Source organism: Zerene cesonia, chromosome 10 (genome assembly GCF_012273895.1).
Source record: "Zerene cesonia ecotype Mississippi chromosome 10, Zerene_cesonia_1.1, whole genome shotgun sequence".
In the NCBI taxonomy this organism is placed as follows: Eukaryota; Metazoa; Arthropoda; class Insecta; order Lepidoptera; family Pieridae; genus Zerene; species Zerene cesonia.
In genome coordinates this window covers 6,447,881-6,472,700 of record NC_052111.1, presented here as the reverse complement: position 1 = coordinate 6,472,700, position 24,820 = coordinate 6,447,881, and the positions used below count along the sequence as shown (strand labels likewise).

At 32.0% G+C, this 24,820-nt stretch overlaps 1 protein-coding gene across 8 annotated transcripts in view; it reads right to left on the bottom strand.

Moving 5' to 3' along the window:
* LOC119829249 (guanine nucleotide exchange factor DBS-like) overlaps nt 1-24,724 on the bottom strand; it is a 74,972-nt gene extending 50,248 nt beyond the window's left edge. For 2 of the 8 annotated variants that reach the window (XR_005287802.1, XM_038351655.1), the window contains exon 1: nt 24,294-24,724. Coding sequence is in view for 6 of the 8 variants with exons in the window: in XM_038351655.1 (XP_038207583.1) it covers nt 24,294-24,462 (169 nt within the window). In the remaining 2 variants the exon portion in view is untranslated. Of the gene's footprint in view, nt 1-4,225; nt 4,301-13,183; nt 13,414-17,449; nt 17,627-22,624; nt 22,828-24,293 lie in introns of those variants that run through there. The other 6 variants (XM_038351649.1, XM_038351656.1, XM_038351652.1 and 3 more) reach the window with 6 other exon arrangements.
* Between the last annotated feature and the right edge of the window lie 96 nt (nt 24,725-24,820).

Below are 24,820 nucleotides of genomic sequence, written 5' to 3'. Positions count from 1 at the left end.
TCTTTTATACCAATAAATACAATAAAACTCCATGTCTATTTGTAATATATAAAAAAACTGTTTGTTTTTATTGCTGTCTGACTGTTCTCTCTAATTTTGAATAATCTCTAAACGGCTGAACCGATTTTGATAGAAATTTAAATTTCAAGCACAGTAACGTTAGAATTAATATTAGGAACATTCGAAATAGAAAAAGGGGGTTACCCCCCTGAAGGGAAATTGGGTGAAACTGCGAGATGCAGATATCATATTAGGTAATATTAGACCCGTCAATTTTTATCATTTTCAGCTCTCAAAACTTAATACTTTACATACCTACTTTTAAATTAAAATCCGTTTTTCAATAGAGAATGTCATGCATAAATATAGGACATACGAAAGTTTTTTTTAAACCTTGAGGTTTTGGGATCAACTAGCAAATAATGCACTTTCACAGGAAAGTTAAAATTTTACGTCTTAAATATATATGCAGCAAACAATCATTGCCATATAAATTACGTATACGTATTACTAGAGTTCAACGTACCCAATTAACCATGTAAAGGTCAAGAATTCAGATTAATGTAATAGGCACTCAACTAGTTTGGCAAGATTTGTAGACTTGTAGGTAATAATTTTATGGCTTTTTTAAACAATACGTCCGTGGGATTGTTAGCACATTAAAAACTTTGAAATCATACAAAAACATTTAAGAAATGCTCCTATTGTGTTTGATTTTTCTCTACCTTTTAAGTAATATTTTATGACTGATCATTTTTATGCTTGTAGGCCAAATTGGCACGTTGCCAACGAAACTAGATTGAATAGGAAATTTGGCTCCATAACAATTCTGCTTTTATGTAGATTAAATCGAACACGTGTAATAACTTCTTAGAGTGTTTCAATCAACATATAGGAGTGTCGTATGTAAATACACATTACTATTTTGTTACTTTAGATGTCAATTAATGAGTTTATCGGTCTATTAGGCCATTAATGTGTGTAACTGTAAAAGCTGTTTTTAAAAAAATTATTATGTACAAGCAAAAAAAGACATATCGCGCTCGATATGTCGCTTTTTGCTTGAACAGGAATAAGGAGATAGTTTATAATAGATATCTATACTAACAATAAATCTCAGGAAAGGAACGATTTCAAAAATTATTTTACCGTAGGATATTATGTAGATGCATGATCCCGAATGCTAGAGGCTTAATATATATCACGGGCGAAGCAGGACGGACGCAGCAAGAGTGAACTGATATATAGACACATCTAAAGCAAGAATCCGTATGGCCAGGGCTGTCAGCGGATTCCTAAGAAACTAAATTTTTCATCACATTCGTTACTAAACATCAATCGTATCTATAGTACGCACATCGACGTTTAAAAGTTAGTCAATTTATAACAAGAAGCGAAGAAGTAAACCATTTTATTAGAAAGTAGCTGAATTTACCTCGCTTTTACTTGACAAAGTAATTTATAAGATTGATTGCAGTCGAACAGCGGATTCTTTCCCGTTAGTTTGACAAATTAAAGACATGAGATATTAAATAAATTATTACCTATCTTATATAACAGAACCTATATAATATTTTTGGCAAAAATTTTTGGGAAGTTGGTTGGCTACGCTCTAAGATACCTCGAGATAATAAATTTATCGAATAATATTTACCATTATTTTACTATAACTAATAGAAGTGCATAACCCAGAAAAAACTGATTAAAATGTCCTGTTATCAATTTTCTTTATTTAGATTGATCTAAAAATACAATATTATTTAAGAACCGTTAAACAGTTATAATTCGTATTCATAAAGTTATTGTTAATCGCATCATTTAAGATTTTCATATGGTAAGAATATTTCTGAGGGAATAAATAGATACTTAGTAAAATTTTCGAATTAAAATATCTCTTTAACCACAGATTTATATGTATACACAGATCGTGCCATTGAATATATATCCACGCTACCGATATGTATCTGTTACCTATATATATGACGATCGCACAGCATTGCGCAGTTATGTGAGACGATAATAATGGGGCAGCACTTGTAATTTCCGCAGTCACTGCATCTGCCGTTTTATGTAACGTTTTTGTCGGAATCTATTCATTTCTAGACATTTAAATTAATCATAAGCGGTAATTTAAGATGAATAACGAGTTTTTGTCGTACATAAAAGTTTGTAATATTACGCAGTCGCAGATAAAATTGTGAAAGAAAGATCGTTACGAATTAAAATCCTTGTCTTTCACTGCATCGAAAAAGTATTTACAGTGTAGATACTTTGTGCAAATTATATGTCATATCGAAAACACAACTTCAAATAGGAAGAATGAAGAAATAGGTTATGGAGTATCATAATTCTAAACGTTGATATGAACTTGTTTTCGCGCGTAAACTATTAAATAAATCTCATCGGTATTTAAAATGCAAAATACGTATAATCTGTTCTTGGTCTAACAAACCTCTGAAAACTATGGTTTAACTTAGGTATCGCAAATCTACTGAAACCGAACGAGAAATATTTAACAAAATTTAATACGAATGGCTGATTATAAATCGCAATATCAACTTGCATTATAAAACAAGATATTAAAAAAAATTATGATAATAATACTTGCCTAGTTTCTGAATCCTGAAGAAGGTTAATCGCATGAGTGCGAAAATTCTTTTGAATCGAAACATCCAGATATTATGTTTCACGAGTATCAACAACACTACAACAGTTTTCTTTAATACTTACAAGCCCAGTTGTACCACTTTACAATGTTAAATGATACAATCACTTATACGTAAAACATATACATAGTTCAAACCCACGTGTTATATTAAAAGTTAATTCACTATATTTATTATGAACAAAACTATATTTCTAAAAAGTAGTGTAGTAGTCGTCGCTCAGAGGCTACGTTATGTGCACTCATAAAATTTAAACTACATGGAACTGCGTCCAGGTGCGCGCGCGGCGGCCACAACAGACGTCGCGAATAAATCTAAAGATGATCTTAATAACACTACCGTGTCGCAGATTTTTCCAGTAGGGTTCCCACTATTTATATTGACAAAAAACGTATCATGGTATAATGTAAAAATAAATTAATTAATTTAACGTAAAACTACTTTTTATCATTACTTATCCGCCGCTTCAATTTAATAATTCTAAATTTGATATAATAAATATTATTTATACGATAAAACAGAAGTTGTACTTTTAACTAAATTATGAACGTTAACGAGTACCCATACAACACAGATATAATACTTATTTACGTCATCCATATAACAGAGCTAAATTAAATTTCAATCGAGGAAAAGAACGGTACCTTTTGCTTTATGGCAAAACACAAAAACAAATTTATTTCGAAGTTTAAATAAGTATTTGTAGAGAATGACGATTTCATCGTATTAATTATTATCGTATCTACAAGTCTTAAATTCATTTGAAAGTGATTTATGATATCTAAACCTTTAAAATAATTATTAAAAACTTGCATTTACAGCTTTAAATATATAGATTGAAATAAGTATTGAAAACAAAAATCCATGCAAGTTTTGGCTTTAAACAAATTCAAAGAATTTGAAAACGGCAACCCTAGCAGCATTATGCTAAACTTGCATTCAGCCCCATTCTCTCACTTTGAGGTGGGAAAAAATTTGTACCTATTGTTATTCTTTGTTATGAAATGTATTATAATCTATTACTTACTCAATTATTCTCATAATTGTTTTCGATTTTAAACCACATTACATGAAAAGTAAGTCAACCACCGAGTTAAAACCTAATTAAAGTAATTATTAATTTGACAAATAAATGAACAAAGTTAGGTATCTAGATTTAGATAGCCATTGGTGATCTGACAGAGATTGCTCGAGTCGTTACTATGATCATGTACTCTATTGACATATTTTTTATTGAATTAATAACACTAAATTAAAATTAACAAAATTGAAAATTTCCCTTTTGCAGTCAAACATTAAAATCTTTCTCTCTTATTTGTATCAAATTTAACATGTTAACGCTGTAAACTCTAAACATATTAGGTTAGTTCGTTACACAGATAAACACGGACGCTGTCCCCAAAACAACCAAAAAAACACTCAACATCATTTATTTAATAGACTAATACATATATTGATGTAATTTATCAATTGTAAACACAATATAAATCACTACGCATTTCACCTGAAGGTTTCCAACTACAGTTATGCATTACGGCTTAAAATATTACTGGCATTACCGTGGAATCCAAAACACTGCATGCTTCGGCGCACGCGACAGCAAGGGCCATTCGCCACACTAACACTAACATTGTCACGATCCGACATCACACACACACCCTTGACCTTAGAAAACCTACAACGCTTATTATATTTGTGTAGCGCATAACTCTTTTTACCTAGTGCATAGAGATCATAATACTAATTGAAAATACGTTAGTCGCGCTCCACTGCTGCTGGTGTTCTAAACTTAGGTACCGAAAACACAAAGAATTATCGCCAGATATTGGCTGATAGCCTACCATGGATGAGATAAATGTGAATTTAAGAATTCGATATCGGAACAGCTCTATAAAAGTAGGGTAAATAACAGTTCTATATCTATTTATAACTTTATTTCTCCGTCGCTTAATCTAATTAAGTATCATTTTCAGCGTTTGATTGAAAACAAATTAATTATATAATTAGATTTAAGTTATTAATTGAATGGCAAAAATTATCATTTTGTGTTAATTTAACCTTAACATGATTAACGGTCCTTTTATTAAAGTATAATTAGCTGCTGCTGGAGCAATGTTTAATAATGTCTTACAATGTGATTAACAAGGTCACGAAAACAAAGGAATTAGGAATTTGGGACGGGTTCTGCGACATTGTTTTGGACAAAGCGATCGCATCAGGTATCGGAACGTTCGAAGCATTTAAGTCGCAGCTCAAACCAAACGCCGGAATGACAACAAACAGACTGGAACTATTTTTTATTTACCAGCAATAATTACTGGATTATAGCAAATCTTTTAACGGAAAATATTGATTAACTGAACCCACCACGTAACAGTAAAAACAATTGAGAGTTTTTATGAGCAAATAATTTTAGAAGAATTCTTTAAGAAGAATTCGAAATGTTCGGTTCAAATTTTGCGCCGAATAATCTAGAAGTTTCAAACAGTTTCGTGGGAAACTTCACACGTTTATTATTTTATGCACTCCTCGTGGCGCAGAAGGATAATAATTGAAAAGTTATAATTAGTCATAACTTTGACGTCACTAAAAGAATATTAATTTTTTACTAACACGTTCATTTTACCTCTTAAGTGTGACCTCATTAAAATTATAGACCATAATAATTATTAATAATTATTACTCTGGCAATTGTGAGTGCCGTTTACGGCACGAAGCTATTGCTGCTGTGCTTTAGATGACAAGTAAAATTAAATCCATTTTTAGGCATCAGTCTTAAAGAAAAATTAGAAAGACACCTTTATATTAGGTTAGTAATCGCATCAATCCAACCACGACCGGCTTTAGGTCCATGAATATATAGGATTTTAAGATTTGTAACACATGTGACGAATAGCGGTAATAAAATTTACAATATCGCCCCAAATTATACGCAACAAGACCTCGCTCACTGTCTAGACTCCAGAGCATCTGGATACGATATAAATTTTGTTACGTAAAGGCAGAATTTACATAAAAATGTAAAAGACTCGCTGTTATGGCAGTCGTCACTCTTAAATGGATTTTATCTTCATAAGATATAATCGCGTTGGAAGATCCTCTTGCACTGCCATAATCTAGCATACGTTATCATCTTTTGCATACGTATAAAAACCCAATCATCAATGACAACTCAACTATCCATTACGCATACCATGGACGTAATATACTAACGTCCGTGGTGCATACCTGCGTAATTTGAAAGAGATGACTGTAACGGTTGTATTAAACTACTTGGTATGTGTACCGTTTTTGGGAATAGTGTTAAAGATACTATATTTGACGTTTCTATTTTATATAAGTGATTCATGGTAATAAAAATACCACTAGACAATTTAAGTTACTTTCATAATGACAAATTAATAACAATCGGAAGTCTAATATTTAGTTGATAGCATTGAAATGCTTTATAAATGAGAAATTTTGAAAGAATAGAAAAAAATGAATAGAAAAACGAGTGGCCGAGAGGCTAGGCGTTGCTACGGTTTGGCAAAAAACGCGGTTTCGAATCCCGCCTCGTGATCAAATTTTTTTCTATTCTTTCCAAATTTCTCATCAACAATCGGAAGTTCAATATAACATATGGATCAAATTGTAAATTACCACTACACAACTACACTATCGATTTCAATCTATAAACTATTAACACGTGAATGGCTTTGCTTATGGTGTCTTTAATGGCCTAGTTGCGCATTTTGTTGGTTTCTTATGGATTCGTATTCCATTCTACAGTATTAACAAAGAAGCTATGGGAGTAAACTGTCCAACGTATTGTACTGAATTATAGATGAATTATGACAAGTTCTGTGACTGAAAATAATATAAATGTGTACCTAAACATAACATTTAACCTTATTTGACTTTGGTTGTATGCGTTCTTTATTAGGTATTGAAATTCTTATCAAAATACCTATGTAGATAAACTGTCAAGTAGCTTAGCAGCTGGGATGAATGTTCTCACAACAGACTGTTTGATAAGCTAAGTTCGAAGATATGAGCAATATTATAATGTTGTGAACATTACAAGAATCCTGTGACTTGTCCAATGTCCATATCCCTATGTTTGTGGATCCCCCTCAGAACACGAAAGCGTCAATGTATGTTCTAAGTTTTATGAATTTATTTAGTGTAATAAAGTGTTGTTTCTTCTATCCTGCACTGCTCTCCACTGGCATTCACGCAACAGTATTGCACACTGAAGTATTCATCGTGAAATGAAAACACCATTTTCTAGTACGTTATAGCTGCATCGGCCACTCATTCATCTCGAGGGATATGTAGTTCATTTTGTTCAGCACGTTTCACTACTTAATATACAATTAACTGCTTATTCAGTGTTGAAAAGGTTTCCGATCAAATCAAATATTTACGTCACTGATATGATTGATTACTGGGTAATTTTACTTTTAGTACGCTAAATTTCGTCATAGCATATGTTAATAGATTAACAGTCTAGTTGTTATTTTAATTGCCTTTAAAAAGTATTACGATTGGAATTAATTAATTACTATTGACTTGCTTATCCAACATTACAATGCTTCCAAAAAAGTTATTCCGACGAAGCGTTTAAGTGTTTTAAAACTAATCAAGCTTTGATGGTGATGCTTAGAAACAATCACCTACATAAAAGTAACTTTTCATCATTGAAAATAAATAAAGGTGCCATTATTAAAACTTACTTAACACGCACTCACAAGTCATATGTGATCATAAGGCAGTTTCTTTGATGAGAAGTGTCATTAGTGCCTGCGAAAGTGTTTCACTTTCTCGGAGAACACATTGGAAATATTTCTCACCTCAGCTCGCACGTTCGACACTTAAAACATTGCGGTCATATTCATCATTGAATTTACATTGTTTTTTGATCGCATGCAATTTTTTTTTTTTTTTGTAAAAAATTTTTAAATAATTGTGTGATTGTAATATCGGTGACTATGTGTATTTATTGAATACATAAAAATGTTCTACTAATTCATTATAAAACCTTTAAGTTAACCAAGTTTACAAACTATACTATACAACATTTATTTATTGTTTCATTTCAACATTCATCTCCGTACCGAATGTAGGTATATAAAACGCTTACCAAAAACTTGAATTTCATGAATAAGGCATAGCATTCTCGAAGACATTCTTGTGTAGACAACACAGAATGATCAACTGAAAAAGAAACGAATAAATCTGGTTTCCTTGGCATTGTGCGTAAGGATTTCACATTTTATCAAAATTAATGGAGCGGCAAGATACCTCTATCGTCATTCAATGGTTATAACATCAAAGTTAAATCATGGAACCGACATTGTAGACGTTCCTATACAAGCTTTTTATATAAACTGTATCCTAATGTCATTTACGTGAAGTAGTCTTTTCCGAAAGCGAAATCATTTTCAATGAGTTGACATGACGCAAACATCTATTGTTCTTCAACCTTGACAAGACACTTAACTAATGTGATAAGTATTTAAATAAGAAGTTACAATTTTTATATTTTGAATCGTCTGTAAAATATAAAATCATGGTAAAATCTTGGAAATCCTTCTCCAATATTTAAAATCAAACCAAACTCCTTCGGTGAGATTATAGTGATTGTGAGTGTACAAATTATTAATTTAACGCAAAGGTTAATAATTGAAATTATACATTATTTTTGTTTATCAACTATTAACTAAATAGTTCGTTCTACTCAAATAAGGAAAGTTCCTATTTTCTACCCAACGACTTAATCACACTTCGCATTTAGGTACATTTTACCATTGAATGAAATGAAATGCAAATAATGTGTGTATGATATTTATATAGTATTGTTAAATCTGGAATCTAATCGTGGATGGAAATAATAATTTATTAATGAGCTGCGAGATTGACGCATGTCTACGTTCAACCTAAACTCTTATTCGCATTGGAAAATTCAGCTCTCGGCACGAGAACACTAAGACGATCCAGAAATCTATAATATGAACATAGGTATGAATTGGTTCAAGCCCTTTAATTCTCCTCTTTCCAAGTCAGTACCATATAAGGTCTATTTATATTTGAGTAATTATCGATGTAATGAATTTCTGGAAAAGAGACGTCTGGTCGTTTTACAGCTTATACGAAACAAAGACAATATATCTAAAAATAAATTTCATATAAGAACATCGTTAAAATACAAATATACGGAATTATAACTTCAATTGTTTACAATAACGTGTCACAAACAACGCTCTCGCATCTCCACATAAAGAGAATATGAAGAAAGAATAGTAAAGTTTATATACCGAGTCGTGATTAACTTTTCTTTGTTGGTATGATGTAGCTAGATATACGTTTTGTTGTCAGTCCACGGCATTGAGGTTAAGGGCAATGTTAAGCTTGAAAGAAATGAGTATTACAGAAGCAGTAATGTGTAATAGATTACTATTGTTCTCTGTTATGATAAAAAAGTTTTGATTTTTATTTTGTAAATAAATTTTTAAAGCACTAGGGAACTACTAATGTGTTCCGTACGGTGAGTGGAAGAGCCGGAGGCCAATTTCTTTTCTCACCCTTCCTAGTCCATTTCTTCTTTCCAATCCTCAATCTTTTCCTTATTCCTAACCCCTTAAAAGCGGACAGCGCATTCACTCAGGCACGACCTCTGCGAATGTTAATGGGCCGTGTTGATCTCAGTTGCCCATTTATTCAAAAAAATTTTCTGAATTTGTACATCACATCTCAATTCACAAAATAATATTTTTCTTGACATAACTAATTGTAAAAAAAAAACTAAATTTTGTGTTTCTTAACTATTCTACCATAGTACTGATATACAAAGCATAATTAATGTTAATTCTGTGCATTTAGGTAAGGACTATACTGTCCTTACAACCTTACAGCAATTATTCCCAGTAGTCGCCATCGCTGTGCACAAGGGGCTATAGTGTAATGACACTCTGCACTTCTGACAATGAAGAAGTTTGTGCCAAACTTCCAGCTAGTTATAGCTAGCTTTTACATTGTTCACTCTGTGTTGTCTTCCCTTTAATAAGGTTACATATATTCGACGTAAACAGTTGTTGTAATTTGAGAACTACAAATCGACCCCAAATGATACGTCCGTTAACAAATAATTTCAGAAACTATTACAGTTGTATTCTGGAAGATTTTTAGAATGTTATCAAATGCTCTAAAAGCTTGGACTATAAAATAGCTTCATAATTTAACTACCGTAAAATCTATCCTATATCTCAGTCATTAGTTAAACATTTTGTTATAGGATGGGTCTTTAAATGGAGAATAGCGATACGAACTTTTAATGTCAACCCGCGATTGTGACGCTCTTATAAAATTATTTGACGTTAACCTAATGCAGTAAAGCCTTATATCAGGATAATATTTCAAAATGGATCTGGCAAACAAGAGCACTCTGAATCTGAACGCTTTCGCCCGTAATTATTAGCCGAAGCCCAGTGCCGCTTAGTCGACTAATTACATGAAATACACTGGCTTATACTAAAAATGGAAAAAGCTTTTAAAAAATTAATTTTATTTAATAGTAGATAAAAAAAACGTGAAATATGAATATCATTTTTATTTGCATAACATTTATCATATTTTTATAAACTAAATTCAGAAAGAAAGACTACTTTGCTTATAGTTCTTTTACGGTTTATCTTTTAGGTGTTTATAAAGTTTTTATGGATCCTAGACATGTATCATGGGTATTAGTATTCATATTATAGTACCTACAACTATATACTCTAACTATACTGTAGTGTTATAGGTAGTTAGCAACGTTATCAGTGCTATATTCATAACACGCACTATCAGCTTCTTGCACTAGAATATTATGTTAGATAAAATATATTAATAGCGTAGGCTCCCTCGTGTAAGCTTAGCGAGATAAAACACGTTTAATGAAAATTTATATTAATCGTATATGTTTTGTATATCAGCGAAATGTAAGTAGTGACCCAATATCCATTTTTTTTTATAATGCGCCAAATAAACGTAGAAGCTTTTGAATATGGGTTCATGTCTTTGTCCTTCTATGGACCCAAAATATGGACAGTTGCCACTACAAAGTACATGCATTATATTTTTTTTTTAAGTTAGGCCATTAAAAGTACAAAACATTAATTCAAGACTAAATTGTTATGTTTATTTTTAAACGCACTTAATATCTATAGCAAGTTATAAACTATTATGATTATGATAATTTAATTAATATACATGGAACATATGTAGCCTATAACATTCCTCAATACATGGGCAATCTAACACTGAATGGATTTTTCAAATCGGAGCAGTAGTTCCTGAGATTAGTGCGTTCAAACAAACAAATAAACTCTTCAGCTTTAGAATATTAAGTATAGATTCTATGAAATAAGTTGATTAACAGAAGATTATCAGATAATTTATTGTTTAAACTGCATCCTGGCACATGTCAGAACCTTTGGCCACAAACGGCAGGTGTGTAATAGCCGTTACAATTTAAGTTTTTTTGGAAGCACAAATAATAATATCAGTATCTATCAGTATCAATAAATGCCGTAGTATGGATTTAACGTTTTCGATCAACTACTACAGTTAAAACTTACAGGAAAATTTGAAAGGAGGAAAAGGAGATAATTTTTTTTTTTATTATATGTCACTCAATGAAGTGCATGACAACGAAGCGACAAGCAAAAGCTGATAAAAATTATATTAGCTAATGTACTTACGTTCAGCAAATGGTAACAAGCGCCCGTATTAATGTCTGAACAAAAAGTTTTTTATCCATTAAACCTGATGAGAGTGATCTTTGCTTCGCACAACCAGTTGGTCGGAAAAACATTGTTTCCATTTACAGTATTAAAACAAAATGAAAGAAACTCCAACAACCATAACTACAAATTCCCATCCTCTATTTTATCCCCTTGGTGGTAGAATTTGTCAAAATTCTTTCTTACCAGATGCCTACATCATAGTGGCTTTCTGGATGTAAAATTTAAGGCTCCACCCAGATGTCAAGATTCCTGTTTTAACCCAAGGGAGCATTTAATCGGGATAAAAGTATTTTATCACTGAAGCTCATACCATGTCTGTATACCAAATGTCATCAAAAACCGTTCAGTAGTTTCAGCGTGTTTGACAGATAAACATCCAAATAATCTTTCACGTTTATAATATTAGTGTGATAAAATTATTAAGAAGATAAAACGATGCATATAATATATAATACAGTAGCATAATTGTTTCGTTTTACGGTAATGAACAATTTTAAGCCTTATACTGCACTCTCAGGAATGAAACATTATATATCGTTCACTCAGGTCAGGCAATTAGCTGATTTTCGTTTTTCATTCTGGGGCTTGAACAACGCATATAACTTTTAACTTAACTTAATCTCATACGTATGTATTTTTCTCAAGATTCAACTGTATATATGAATAATTTATTATTTGAGGCAAATCGGTCTGAACAGTTTTTTTTTAATCCATGCATACTCGTACTTAAGTACTTTGTACTCATGGAGATTATAATTAATGAGTTTTAAAATAAGTAAGAAGAATTTGATCCTAAATTGAAGAAAGCTTAAATTGTCTGTTTGTCTTATAAAATATTACTAAATATTGAAAAAACTTTAGTGCTATTTATTTATTGATAATCATTAAATCATACATCTTTCACTTTAATGAATTTGTATGTAAGTATCAGACTTGCTGTTGAATCAATTATTTTTATGATTACTAAATTATATGATCATAAAACATTATATTGGATGTTTTACGATCACAAATAAATTAATAGGCAATCATATCATTAAATGTGATTATTCTATTGGAAAGTAAATACGTTTGGAATTTTTACGCTAATGGCACGTAATTTGCATGATTTAAATTATCTTTATGTACTTTTATACCATTTCAAATGTACATAAAACGTTTATAATACATATGATAAATGAAAGAATAAATATATTATGTATTTTACAAAGTTTGGAAATAAACATACTTTCTGTTCAACAAAACGTCTTAAAAAACGAAACAAAAAAAACAATTAAAATTTATTAATATGGGCACACAATTTAAATTTCAATTTCACTCAACAATTTGCACCGCATCGCGTTTGAGTTTGGTCTCCCACAGAGTAACCTAATAATAAGCCAGGTCTGCATATGTATTTTATAATATGGTTATATTAATTAAGCGTATCATATACATATGTTATGTAACTTGATATTATGTAGGGAGTTCGTGTTTAACCTTCATAATTAACTCTTGTAATAAAAATATGTATTATATTACCAAATACAAAAAAGTTAACGTTTGTGTATCTACCTAAGGATAGTAGTCGATCAAACGTAAAATTTATAGGAAATTGGGTGTATTGATAAATGGCACCCATTTTAATATCAAAAGTAAAACCCACTACTCATAATGGTATGGTAGATAAATTGATAGTCGCTACAAAAGCCGGTAAGTAAACATTCATTATGCAGGTAGACAAACATTATAGGCAATATAAATACGTGCTACCTCGTCCGAAGATAATTTCCAATTTGTTTGGCACTTCAAAACGTATTTTCATATCACTGGCTGGTACATTCACAACCGTTAACGAACAAACGTTTACAAATTTTAAACGAAATTCAAACACGTTTGCGCGCGAACGATTCAATGGCGCGCATCGGTTACTACGATGACAGAACGCGAACTGGCGTTGGCGGGCCGACGTCCTTCCGCAATGGGATGCCCGTGCCTCCCGCCTCGCCGGCCTACATCTACTATACTTTGCAGCTATTGTGATGTAATCTTGATCTGCATGTGACGAGAACACCGATTACAATTGATAAACGTCATATCACCTGCGTCAATGTTTTTTGGCAGATGCTTAACGAATAGTCAAGCGATATGATTTTATTATTCATTTACTATTTTTCATTTACAGTTCAGCAAGTTTTTTCAAAACATCATACTTACAATTTTTCTAATAAATGTTCAAAACATTTATCAAAACGATTTACTATTCATATTAAACTCGTAATAGGATCGCGGTGACATATCGTGTGACTGAAAAGCCTGTACTTAACGATGAAGACCACAATAGTTATAAATATAGATGCAGAAAAGAATTAGATCTTTAATTAACTTATGGATTGGATCGAGTGCAATCACTCCTCAATATAAAGTAATAGGTGCCTACCTATATTTTTTTATTGTAATTTTGTAATCAATATCTAATGTTAACTCCTTTTATTTTTAAAGACAAAATAACAATTTCCTATCAAACCGACAAAGAATCACTAGTAACAAAAAAATATGATACAATCGGGATTAAAACTTATTTGACTACGGGTGATAGAACATCGATTTTTTTAAGACCTGTAAGATTAGATTGAAGGGAAGTTGTTACAAAATAGGACCATACTGTAAGCACCTAACGTACGTTTTTTATTTTTTATTGTTTCAAAATCAAAAAAAAACTCTAGATCTAGCGAAAACAGACAATGAAATAAATACTAATAATTCAATCTATGTTAGCTTTATTGCAAGATAGTAGTCCCTGAAGCATAAAATTGAATCTTACTTGTTCGGTTAAAATTACCTTAAATTAAATACTGTAAACACGCACCAATAATATAACTACGTTAAGAAAGATTTTTTTCTGCTAAATCCATCTATAAATTTAAACAGTATCCAGAAAATTTCCGTACATTAAATATTTAAAAAAATGAGTATGTGCTATGCAATATGGATGTTTAATAAACCCCAAAATAATTTTATGGTTAGTAAATGTTTATTTTTGTTCGTCTGTCCGTATATACGTAAATTATATAAAACCTCTGGGCTGATTTTGACAAAATTTTATGTGGTCATAGAGCAAGATTAGGTTCAACTTAAAGGCTACATTTTACATTTTTGAAAAAAATAATTTTTAGGGATGGCTGTCCATATAAAATGGAAACGGGGGCAAAAATAAATTCATGAATATGTCATTAATTAAGTGTCATTGAATAGGTGTTAGAAAGAAAAATTTGTTTCCTAAATAGTTATTTTGTTCGTAAAAATGTAATAATGCTTCTTCTTCGAAAATACACGAAGTACAAAATTTTATCATCTACGCGAGCGAAGCCGCGGGCGCAATGCTAATGTAACATAAATAAATAAATTTCCAACGCTTAGGTGAACTGTATTTATATTTTGTACTCATCGTACCTACTTGTTTATTTTATCAACAATTAGAACGAGGTATCTGGGAAACAAGTCTTACAATTTATAACAAATTTTTAGCATCTTAAAATTTAAAAACAGCCTTCTAGATACATTCCTAGAATTCATAGTTGAAAAGTTTATTTTAGCCATCGACAATTACTAGTAAAATACTTACATATATACAAATATAACTACGAACTATCTAATACAAAAGAGTTAAATCAATAATTATTAATAGGTATTTAACAAAATATGTACTGAATATACTTTATTTCTATATTTATCATTTGGTATTGTGTAAATTGTGTAGGTTATTGAATAAATATAACAACTTTTACCAAGACAGAGCATTAAAAATCTCTTCTTTAAAACTCCTAGTAAAATTTGTTTAGAATTTTGTAATGTTTTGTGTGGCTTCACCGCACTATTTATAACCATAAACGCGAACACCTCTGTACCTAATACCTATTTAGTTTCCATTAGGACACGTTCTATTAGCTCCGTTTTATATTACATTTTATGTGCAATTGTAATTAGAACTCGGTGGGTGGGCGTAATTTCAGAATCGAAGTAGAAAAAGTAAAAAAAAAAAACACCGCTCATATGTTCGCACATGTTAGTTATTTGTTTTTAAATATATTCACCAACTTAATGAATGAATGTATAGAAGAGACAGGATAGGATATATATGGAATTTTATTATATAGAGTTAGAAATATATGTTCTGATAACATTAAAAATTTAAACATGGATAGAACTATAAAACAAGATGGCCGCAATACTTACAGCTCCAATTAATAAAATGTGTTTACCATCACAATATTCTTTTCTTTGATAATTATAATAGCGACAAACTTATTCCAAAAGTGATACTTATAAATTATCATTTATTCATCTATTGTTCTATATACTTGGAAATGGACGTGTCTTTCCTGTGCGAATCTAAAGCTATTGTTAGTCTATAAAATTCAGTGGCGACATTCAGTTCGATAGCCGATCCTTTGGGGATAATAACCGCAGTCACCTTGAGGCCAGATAAGTTGGATGATAAAGGAAATGTTATAATACTGAGCTAGCGTAACCATGGCAAAGGGTCAACTGTAGATATCTACTCTAAAGAACGTTTTGATTTGTTAATCGATAATAATTTATAAATTTTAAGGACAGGTAGTTACAAAGGCCGGTATATTACATAGGTAAGTATGTATGTGTTTTTTTAGACAGTCGCGTTACTTAAACTTTATTGTTACATTATATCTAGCTTTCAATAGTTTTTCATATAGGCCAACTATATACTCGTAAGTAGGCACTAGGTAGGATCTTATTCCAATGATTATTATGGGAAAGTATGTCTACTTTGTCGACAATGGAGGCCATACAGGAAAATTATTGAGCAAAACAAAAGACGTTGGTCAGACCGCTATTGGCATAACAATTGACCAGTGAACAATTCTATTGGCAACTTTACAATACCTTATATATCTAAGCTATAAATTAAATTGAATCACCAGTAAAATGTTAACAGTCCTAAAGCACCAACTTATTTATTGGAGTCAATTTTAATAAAAAATTATAGAATCTAAGCATATCACATTGATTTTAAATAGTGTGAGGTCATATGGGAAAAGGGTCTAAAGTTCGATACCAAGAAAATAAATTCTTTATTTGGCCAAATAGTAGTAATTTCGTAAGAGATCAGCGCATTAGGTATATCTTGAAAAATATAAACTGATGTACGTAAGTAGCTGTTTACGTTAAAACGAGTTGATCCATAAAGTTATAACAGAGGATATATTAATATTAAACCACGCCAATTGACGCTTCATTGTTCTTTCTCCCCAGCTTCATAAGTGACTTAAATGGGCTTAACTACCGTTGAAAGTTTATCACGAAAACAACGTAATTTAGCGACCAGAGCAATTTTTTATGTATAACAAAGTGAGACAACAACTAATATATATTGTATAATGTGTAAGAAAATAACGCACAGCGAAATGTTCTCAATAAAACTTAGCTATAATCGATACAACGTGGGTATCATATACGTAACGAATCATTCCGTCATTTTGTTTTTTATCGACAAGGTCAGCATCTTGTTTCAATAAGGACGAATGTTTTCATCGTTGGAACTTTGCAAAATCTTGAGAATACTCACAGTAATTATTACGGTCACTGTAACATTATAGAATAAAATTTGGTGTTATAAGTGTTCCTTTAGCTATATTAAAGTTTGTTTTGCGTAGGTACGTGATTGCATTAGCGTAGGTAGTATAGAATCACATAAATAAGATGGGAGCGGTTATCAATGGATATGTTCTCTTATCGTATATGCTATTGAAAGAAAAATAAAATTGGTGACAGTAAGTATACAGTCTCGTGAGTGAGTGTGAAAGAAAGAATAAAACAACCTTTTTAACTGGGTACCTATAATTATTAGACATATGTTAGCTAAATTAAGCATTTCGTACGTGTTGAATTGCTTGGCTTTAACACTAATAATATCGTATATGTAATTGAAAAAGGCTTTATTAGGACAATAATTAATTGTATAAATTTGGGTATAGGTACTAGGTATCACTAACATACCAGCTTCGCGGTGTTTGCGCTTAGAACAGCACTTCCAAAACTTCATATTCGTCAGAGGTCACCGAGCGGAAAGTTGACAACGCGCGCGCCAACTCAAGTAGCCATCGTCAAACTGTCCGATTGAGGACGAAACAATGAGTTTTGTTTACAAATTGCCGCGGAGATTTAATGAAGTACTGCGGTCCGAGCAATGAGGCAAGTGCGAGTGCAACAAACGCACACCCCCGACAATCCTGTAACGCGGCACCGCATCGAGGAAAGCGTGGGTGCAATCCAGATCAGACCTTCGTCGTCCTGTACCACAATTTAGAACAATCACCAACGCTTGCAAATTATTTCGTTTCACGCCGTTGTGATTGGTTCAATAAACGTCAATATAATCGGATTGCCGCCGTAAATGCAAAATAAAAGATATTGTAGTAGCGTAAAAAAGTTTATTTTCTATCACATCATGTCTTCCTACGTTTAAAAAATTTGGAACATTACGCCGAATATTCTAGGTGTATACTACGATTCAAAGCGCGTCGATACATTAATTGTTTGACTGATTGTGGCTTCAATGTTCAGACCATATATTCCTCGTAGTAAAAATTGCAATACAGTAAAATGTTTTATCTATTATAAACATTTCATGCTTCCAAACTGGCAGCACATATTAGTTATTGTCTTAGAAACAAAACGTATACAGTAACGACGGCTCCGAATCTTCCAAATCTCCGCACTATAAAAATATACGAATAAGCATATTTTCTAGGCACATTTCTGTACTTTCTACGAGTTATTACTGAACGGTTATATTCTTATACTTACGTTACAAATTACCTTAGATCGAAATACAAGAGATTACAAATAAAACTTTTTCATTTCAATTTGATTCATCATTAAAAAAAAATTTCAAATTACATTGACAGTATCTGAACTTGTTTTAATATAAATTATAGCTTGTAAATCTGGTGCTGAAACAATGAAATCTTTTGAGACAAAAATGAAAACGTGGCATTAATTTTAATAATTATGTAATAAAAGAAGTTATTTTTTACGAAAAGTATATTTTTCTATGGCATAAAATTAATTTTTATTTCTTTACTTTTTAATTTCCATAGCTTTATTTCTATTAAAAACGAGTTCAGTGCTACTGTATTTGATTTCTTTTTTGATACACAAAATATACATCATCATAAATGAAATAAACTTTCCAACATAAAAAAAAAACATTACAATAAGCGGTTACAAATTAATCAGTCCTTGTGAATTAACTTATAGAGATGAAACAAGAAATTGCAATATTTTGTACTTAAGTATTAAATTTCCACCAAAATTTTAAATTTCTGGGGGAACTCCTGTAATTAGCAATAATTTTGTGTAAGTGAAAACTTATACAAACGTTTTTAAGGTTTATTTTGCTGAATAGAAGCAAACCTTAGTTTTTTTTATTTTCATGTGATATGTATGTAAATATTTGTTATGGCAAAGAACAGTTCAAAACCACCACATCACTAGTTGTAATAACCCTAGACACTTTTAAACTATAAGTCGAACCATATCTATGAATTACTTTCGAGTTCTATGAAGGCACTGCTTTCATTTGTAACTGAACTTAACACGTGTTGTGATGAGCGACGTAATTATAAAACAATATTCAATTAAAACTTGATTAAATACATATTAGTCCACAAAAGACCTACTAAAACGCAATGAGCACTCCATATTGACAATTGCGAAGAATGGGCAAGTAATATATATACTCACCATGATATACATTGCATTGCTGTACTATTTATAAATGATTACTTTTTAATATTAAAAAATCAGTATTATCTTCATTATACATCACTTCAGTCTTTATTATGAGTGATTAAATTATTGATCATTATCATTTTTCCCATAAAACACCAAAAATATAATTGTATAATTGTATATAGTAGAATAAAATTTACGTAAAGTTTATGTTTTCACCCCTCCTTAGAAGTGTCCTATCTAGCTGCACTATTTATTTGTATGCAGTTAGACTAAAAATGATTTAAAATGTATCATAAAATAATGAATGGAGCTCACCTACCCACTCTTCACAATCAGACCAAATTAAAATAAAATAAACTACATACATAGCTACTGCTAATTTGATAGTGTAAATATGATTAATATTATTACATTACTATCCTTATATATAATTGTATAATCCGTTTTCAATCAATACTGAAAAGGTGTCTAAATATCTTTGCTAACTTATTGCCAAAGTTACGAGGAAGTAACGTATTTGGAACAGCGCAAGCACGTTAGTCATCTGTTGTTATAAGTATGCGCTTTTATGTTCCCCGTTAGTTGACTCCATAGGTATTATTGTGTTTTGTCAATGTCTGTACCAGGCGCCTTGTACTCGCGTTTGGAAATGGGACACCGGAGTCACTATGTATGCCTGTTGAGGTTGTTGCACCACAGCCAGAGGTATCACTTGTTGTGCCATTTCCACTGGTTGTCCATTGTCTTCAGACACACCGAGGGGTTGGACGCAATGCTGCTGAGCAACTTGCTGTACGCCACCAACTTGCTGCGTGAGTACTTGCTGGTGCTGGCTCACTTGGGGCACCAACATCTGTTGTTGCATAGTCTGCTGTTGTTGCGGCTGTTGCTGGTGTATAACTACATGCGGTTGGTTCTGCATCTGTTGGTGTTGCACTTGCACTTGCTGCACTTGCTGTTGTTGTTGTTGTTGTTGCTGTTGCTGCACCTGTTGCTGTTGTTGCTGCTGTTGCTGAGCCTGTTGTTGCGCTTGATGTTCCCTTTCATGTTCCTCTTTTTTCTTTGCTTCAATAGCTGCCTTCTTGGCCTCAGCTTTCTCTTTCTCTTGTTGTATTCTAATGGGATCCTTATTTTTGTCGTAACTCATACATTTACCACTACGGAATGGCACCACATCCTTTGATAATTCCTGTTTTTTAGTTGCAAACTTTACATGTGGGAACTGATCTTTCATAAATGCTCTAAATGTTGAATAACCCATAAGTTTCACTCCTGGTTCTAATATTTCTCCATATTCCTTATATGCTTCAAACAGATGCTTTCTGGAGTCACCTTGTATTATAACAGTCTTACTACCTTTTTTACCACTCTCACCCGACGGCTGAACATCTTTGGGTGAACTGGCATGTTGTTTTAGATATTCTTTGAGGAAGTTGGTTGCATGTTTATAAATATCCAATGTGAATGTGTTATAAGGTTTCTTGCCGACATTACCGTGTATACGGGGGGCGACGCCATGTGTCATAACATGCTGTCGGATGCGTTTCAATTGGTAATGAGTGACATTTTCCAAGTACAAGAATGCTTCTAAGCAAACTTTCCTCCCCTGATAGACATAGCATGCCCTTAATCTCCTTCTTACTTTATGGCGTGAGGTTTCTGCTGGATTTGCCAAGCTGGCCATAGTGATTCCCATCAAGTACATGTCATGTTCACTTTTGGTTAATTCAGCAATATTGAGGCGGTGACGATAGACTGCTTCTGGGTTCAGGCCTCGGTAGCAATTATCCTTACAATCACAACCCCTTTTTAGCCTCTCTTTTACCTGGAAGTTGGAAACAAGTACTAAATACATATGCTTTAAAATCATATACATCTTACAAAAATTGTACTAGATGGATGTATTAAAAAAAATAATTCTGTACTTGAACTTAACATCTCATAGAATACACAACAACATAACTTTACACAACAAATCTATGCAAATGAATTTGATCTTGACTGAGAAGCCTCAAAAGTATATTATACAACACACTTGATGCTGTTAATACTCCTAATTATAACAGTGGTAGTAAGAAAATAAGTAATTTAATAAATCATCAACATTATAAAATAGCATTTCTTATGATAAGGCAGTTACTCAATACTTGCCTTTCACTAAATACAATTTAAATTGGTACCGAGTATAATAAAAAGTACAAAATGATATACTTATTCTAAAACAGCTAATTTATATTTAACATAAAACAAAAGTAAGCAACAAAGTGCTTCATCCTTTTAGGAGTTATGATGCTAGAATCAGTCAGATACACAGTTTTTATTAAACTAACCTTATCAATACATCAAGTTGTTAAACACTGTGTTTATAGACTTTATTCATCACACATTCTATGATGATAATATTATTATAGTATTTTATTGGAAACTCAGTTAATATTTTATTTGAAAAAAGTATACCTGTTCAGGATTATCTTCTAATGTATTGCCTAGAACTTCTTCATCACTGTCTGACTCTGCAACCTTTTTCTTCCTCTTTACAACAGCCTTCTTTTCCATTTTAGGTTTTGTTTCAACATCCATTTCCTGGCCGTCAACATTTGTTTCAAATTCCAAGTACTGAGTTTGCATCCCTTGCATATTAGCATCGCCATTCTCAACTTGTATTGTATGGCCTTGCCATAAAACCTGTAATTAAAAACGCCAAAGGTTTTTACAAATGTGTTAATATTTTCTAACAGAAAAATACTGTATCTATTAAAATAAATCAACTTGGTGCGTTATTCACATCAAAGCGCAATAAAGTTATTTTGTATCAATACATAGCAGTCAATGATAATTAATAATTTATTGGTTCTGTACCTGTTCCTGGTGACCATTATAATTATGCTGTTGCATATTCTGTGACCCACCAAGTTCAAATACAGAATGCTGTCCCATTACTGGTGTGTGCCATTGGGCGCTCTCGCCGTATTCACCTCCCCCGTTCTGGTCAGACGGTATAGATACAATTATGGCCTCCTTGCTGTCCACACTCCGCCGTTCCACGGATAAAAGAGAATGCAGAACTTCACTCGCTTCTTTTTCAGCCGGATTTACTACTTCCATCTTTTCAAAAGACATCGTAACGCCGACGCTACTCTACAACCAACGTTCATGTCATTTCACATGTATCTACTTACATACGTGTATGCACAATGGCCATCGAGCGACACGGCTTTAACCCGCCCCAACCGCTTCAAGACTTCATGTTTTAGCAAACCCAAGATTCTTTTAAGAAAACCGCGATAACTTTTCAAATTCATGTAAATAAACATAACAAAAACCGTGCAATTATTAACCTTAATCGCGTTTTTTAAGTTTCATTATCGCATAGCGGATCGAACTCCCGTGGAATATTGGGCCATATAGTCATAGCAAAGGAAGAACAAAACTTACCTTTTTCACTTCAAATCAACGCGTGAGAAACGTAAAACCGTATCCCACTTATTAATGATCGACTGAGGATTGTTTTATATCACTTCATTTTGATATTACAGTCATAATTGGAGAGAAATGTACAAATATTTCACTGAATTCACGGAAGCAATATGGCGATACACTTTCCGTGAATAAAATCGGAGGACGCCGTAGAACACGTCATTAGTACAGTGCGCGGCCGCTAGGCGGTGCTAAGCATCACATTTCCGTATCGACGCCGTCCTACGAACGGCACGTGCGGCAATTTAAATTTCACTTGCAAGTTATGAAATATTATTTTGTTTATTTCTTTATTGAGATGTATAAAATAAATACAGTAGATAAATACTTCCTAATTAAATTTTAATATGATATCCAAGTACCGAATAATATTATAAAAATTACAAATAAACCAGAATATAAAAAAAAATACTTAGATATAAGTATCTAGTGTATGTACATATTGCTTTATATTTTACTATACATAATATTATATGTGTGGATAAAATAAATCGACTGGGTTTTATTATTATGACGAACGACGTGTGTGCATTCGTGCGTTAGAAAAAAATAACATTAAATTAATGATTTTTTGTTTGTTTTTATGTACATTAACCGTCTTCTACTACATATTAATAGGAAACAATTAATTTTAATTGAAAAGTTGAGAAACGATAAATCCTTTTTTTATGAGATTGCAAATATTGAGAACTCACAACAATTAAAACAGGCACGTCATCATTAAATTTGATAAAATTTACGTACGACGTTATGACGAACATTTTATAGACGAAGGTTTGTTATTTTTATTTTTAATACTAATTAATCTAAATAAAATAAAAAAGCTGTGCCTTACGAGGGGTCCGCACTGGCGTGGAACCAAAACGAACGTTCAACTTCCACTAGAATAAACATATTAACAATTTATACTAAGTATGTATACACAAAACTTATATTTTATTGTGTAAGGATTTAGCTTGGTGACCCCAATCTACTTATATTATTTTTATTTTTCTAATCCATTTGCTGGCTTGGAACAAGGCAAACAATAAAAACAGTACAAACAATAAACGTTTCATAACAAAAAAGATGTATGTATTTCAATAAGTTTATCTCAAATTCATTAAAAATTCAAGTCATTTCATGTAGATACTAGATACTAATTCTACCTGCAGCCTAATTGTATGCCTTTTCGAATTCGGAAACGGATGCTGACATATGCTTTTTTAAAAAAAATAACTAATATGTTACTGACATCAAATGGTATTATTGTCAAATTGAATTACTTTTTGGCGCGTATTTGCGTACAAGTAACAATAATGAATAATCATTAAAGTGCAAACGAAAGCTCCTGTCCTACATAAAATTTAATGTTTACATGTTTTTACTGCATTTATAATCTTTTAAAAATATAAGAAAATCTGAAAATAGAAGGAATACTTTTGAAAGTAAGTTCGTAATAAAATTATGTATTTTACAATTCCTCGCTTGTAGACTACCGGTAGAAAATATTATTACGTCAGTTATATACCTAATGCATAATGTGTTGCTTACGTATTTTTTTGTTTAATTAAAATTGCATTTTTATCACCGTTAAAGTTTTTGTATTCTATGTTTAAAACACAAAAGAAAGGCTATTTTAACTCACCAGAAGCAGAATCTAAAGCAAAACAGCTACTGCGAGATTTGACGACTGCGCCAGGCGATGGACCATCAGGCCATTCCATACGTTCTTCCATGGCTTTCGAAGCACTTCTTTTAAATTGTTCTAAGAAACTGTCTATTTGCGTCTCAATACTTGTCGGGGAGTTAGCCATCGTTACCACCGAAACACCGCAAACAAACACAACACTGTTTTCGGACTATGGCATTTTGTATTAAGTATTGATAATTTTCGTAATGCCAAAATAAAACTGACAATGCCGACTACCTGTATATTCTGGTAAAAAACACATGATATTATTTACAGTCATTATTATTGAAATTAATTTATATTTTTATCATCACGTATTTTTAAAAAAGATTGAAGAACGAAGAACTACCTATAAGACAGCGAGTTATTTTACTACGGATACCGTTATGCTACATCGAAAATAAAGCGACACCCACCGACATCTATCGATCGCAATGAACAGCTGGTACCGATGCTGCCATACACTAAACGAAATTGCTTGT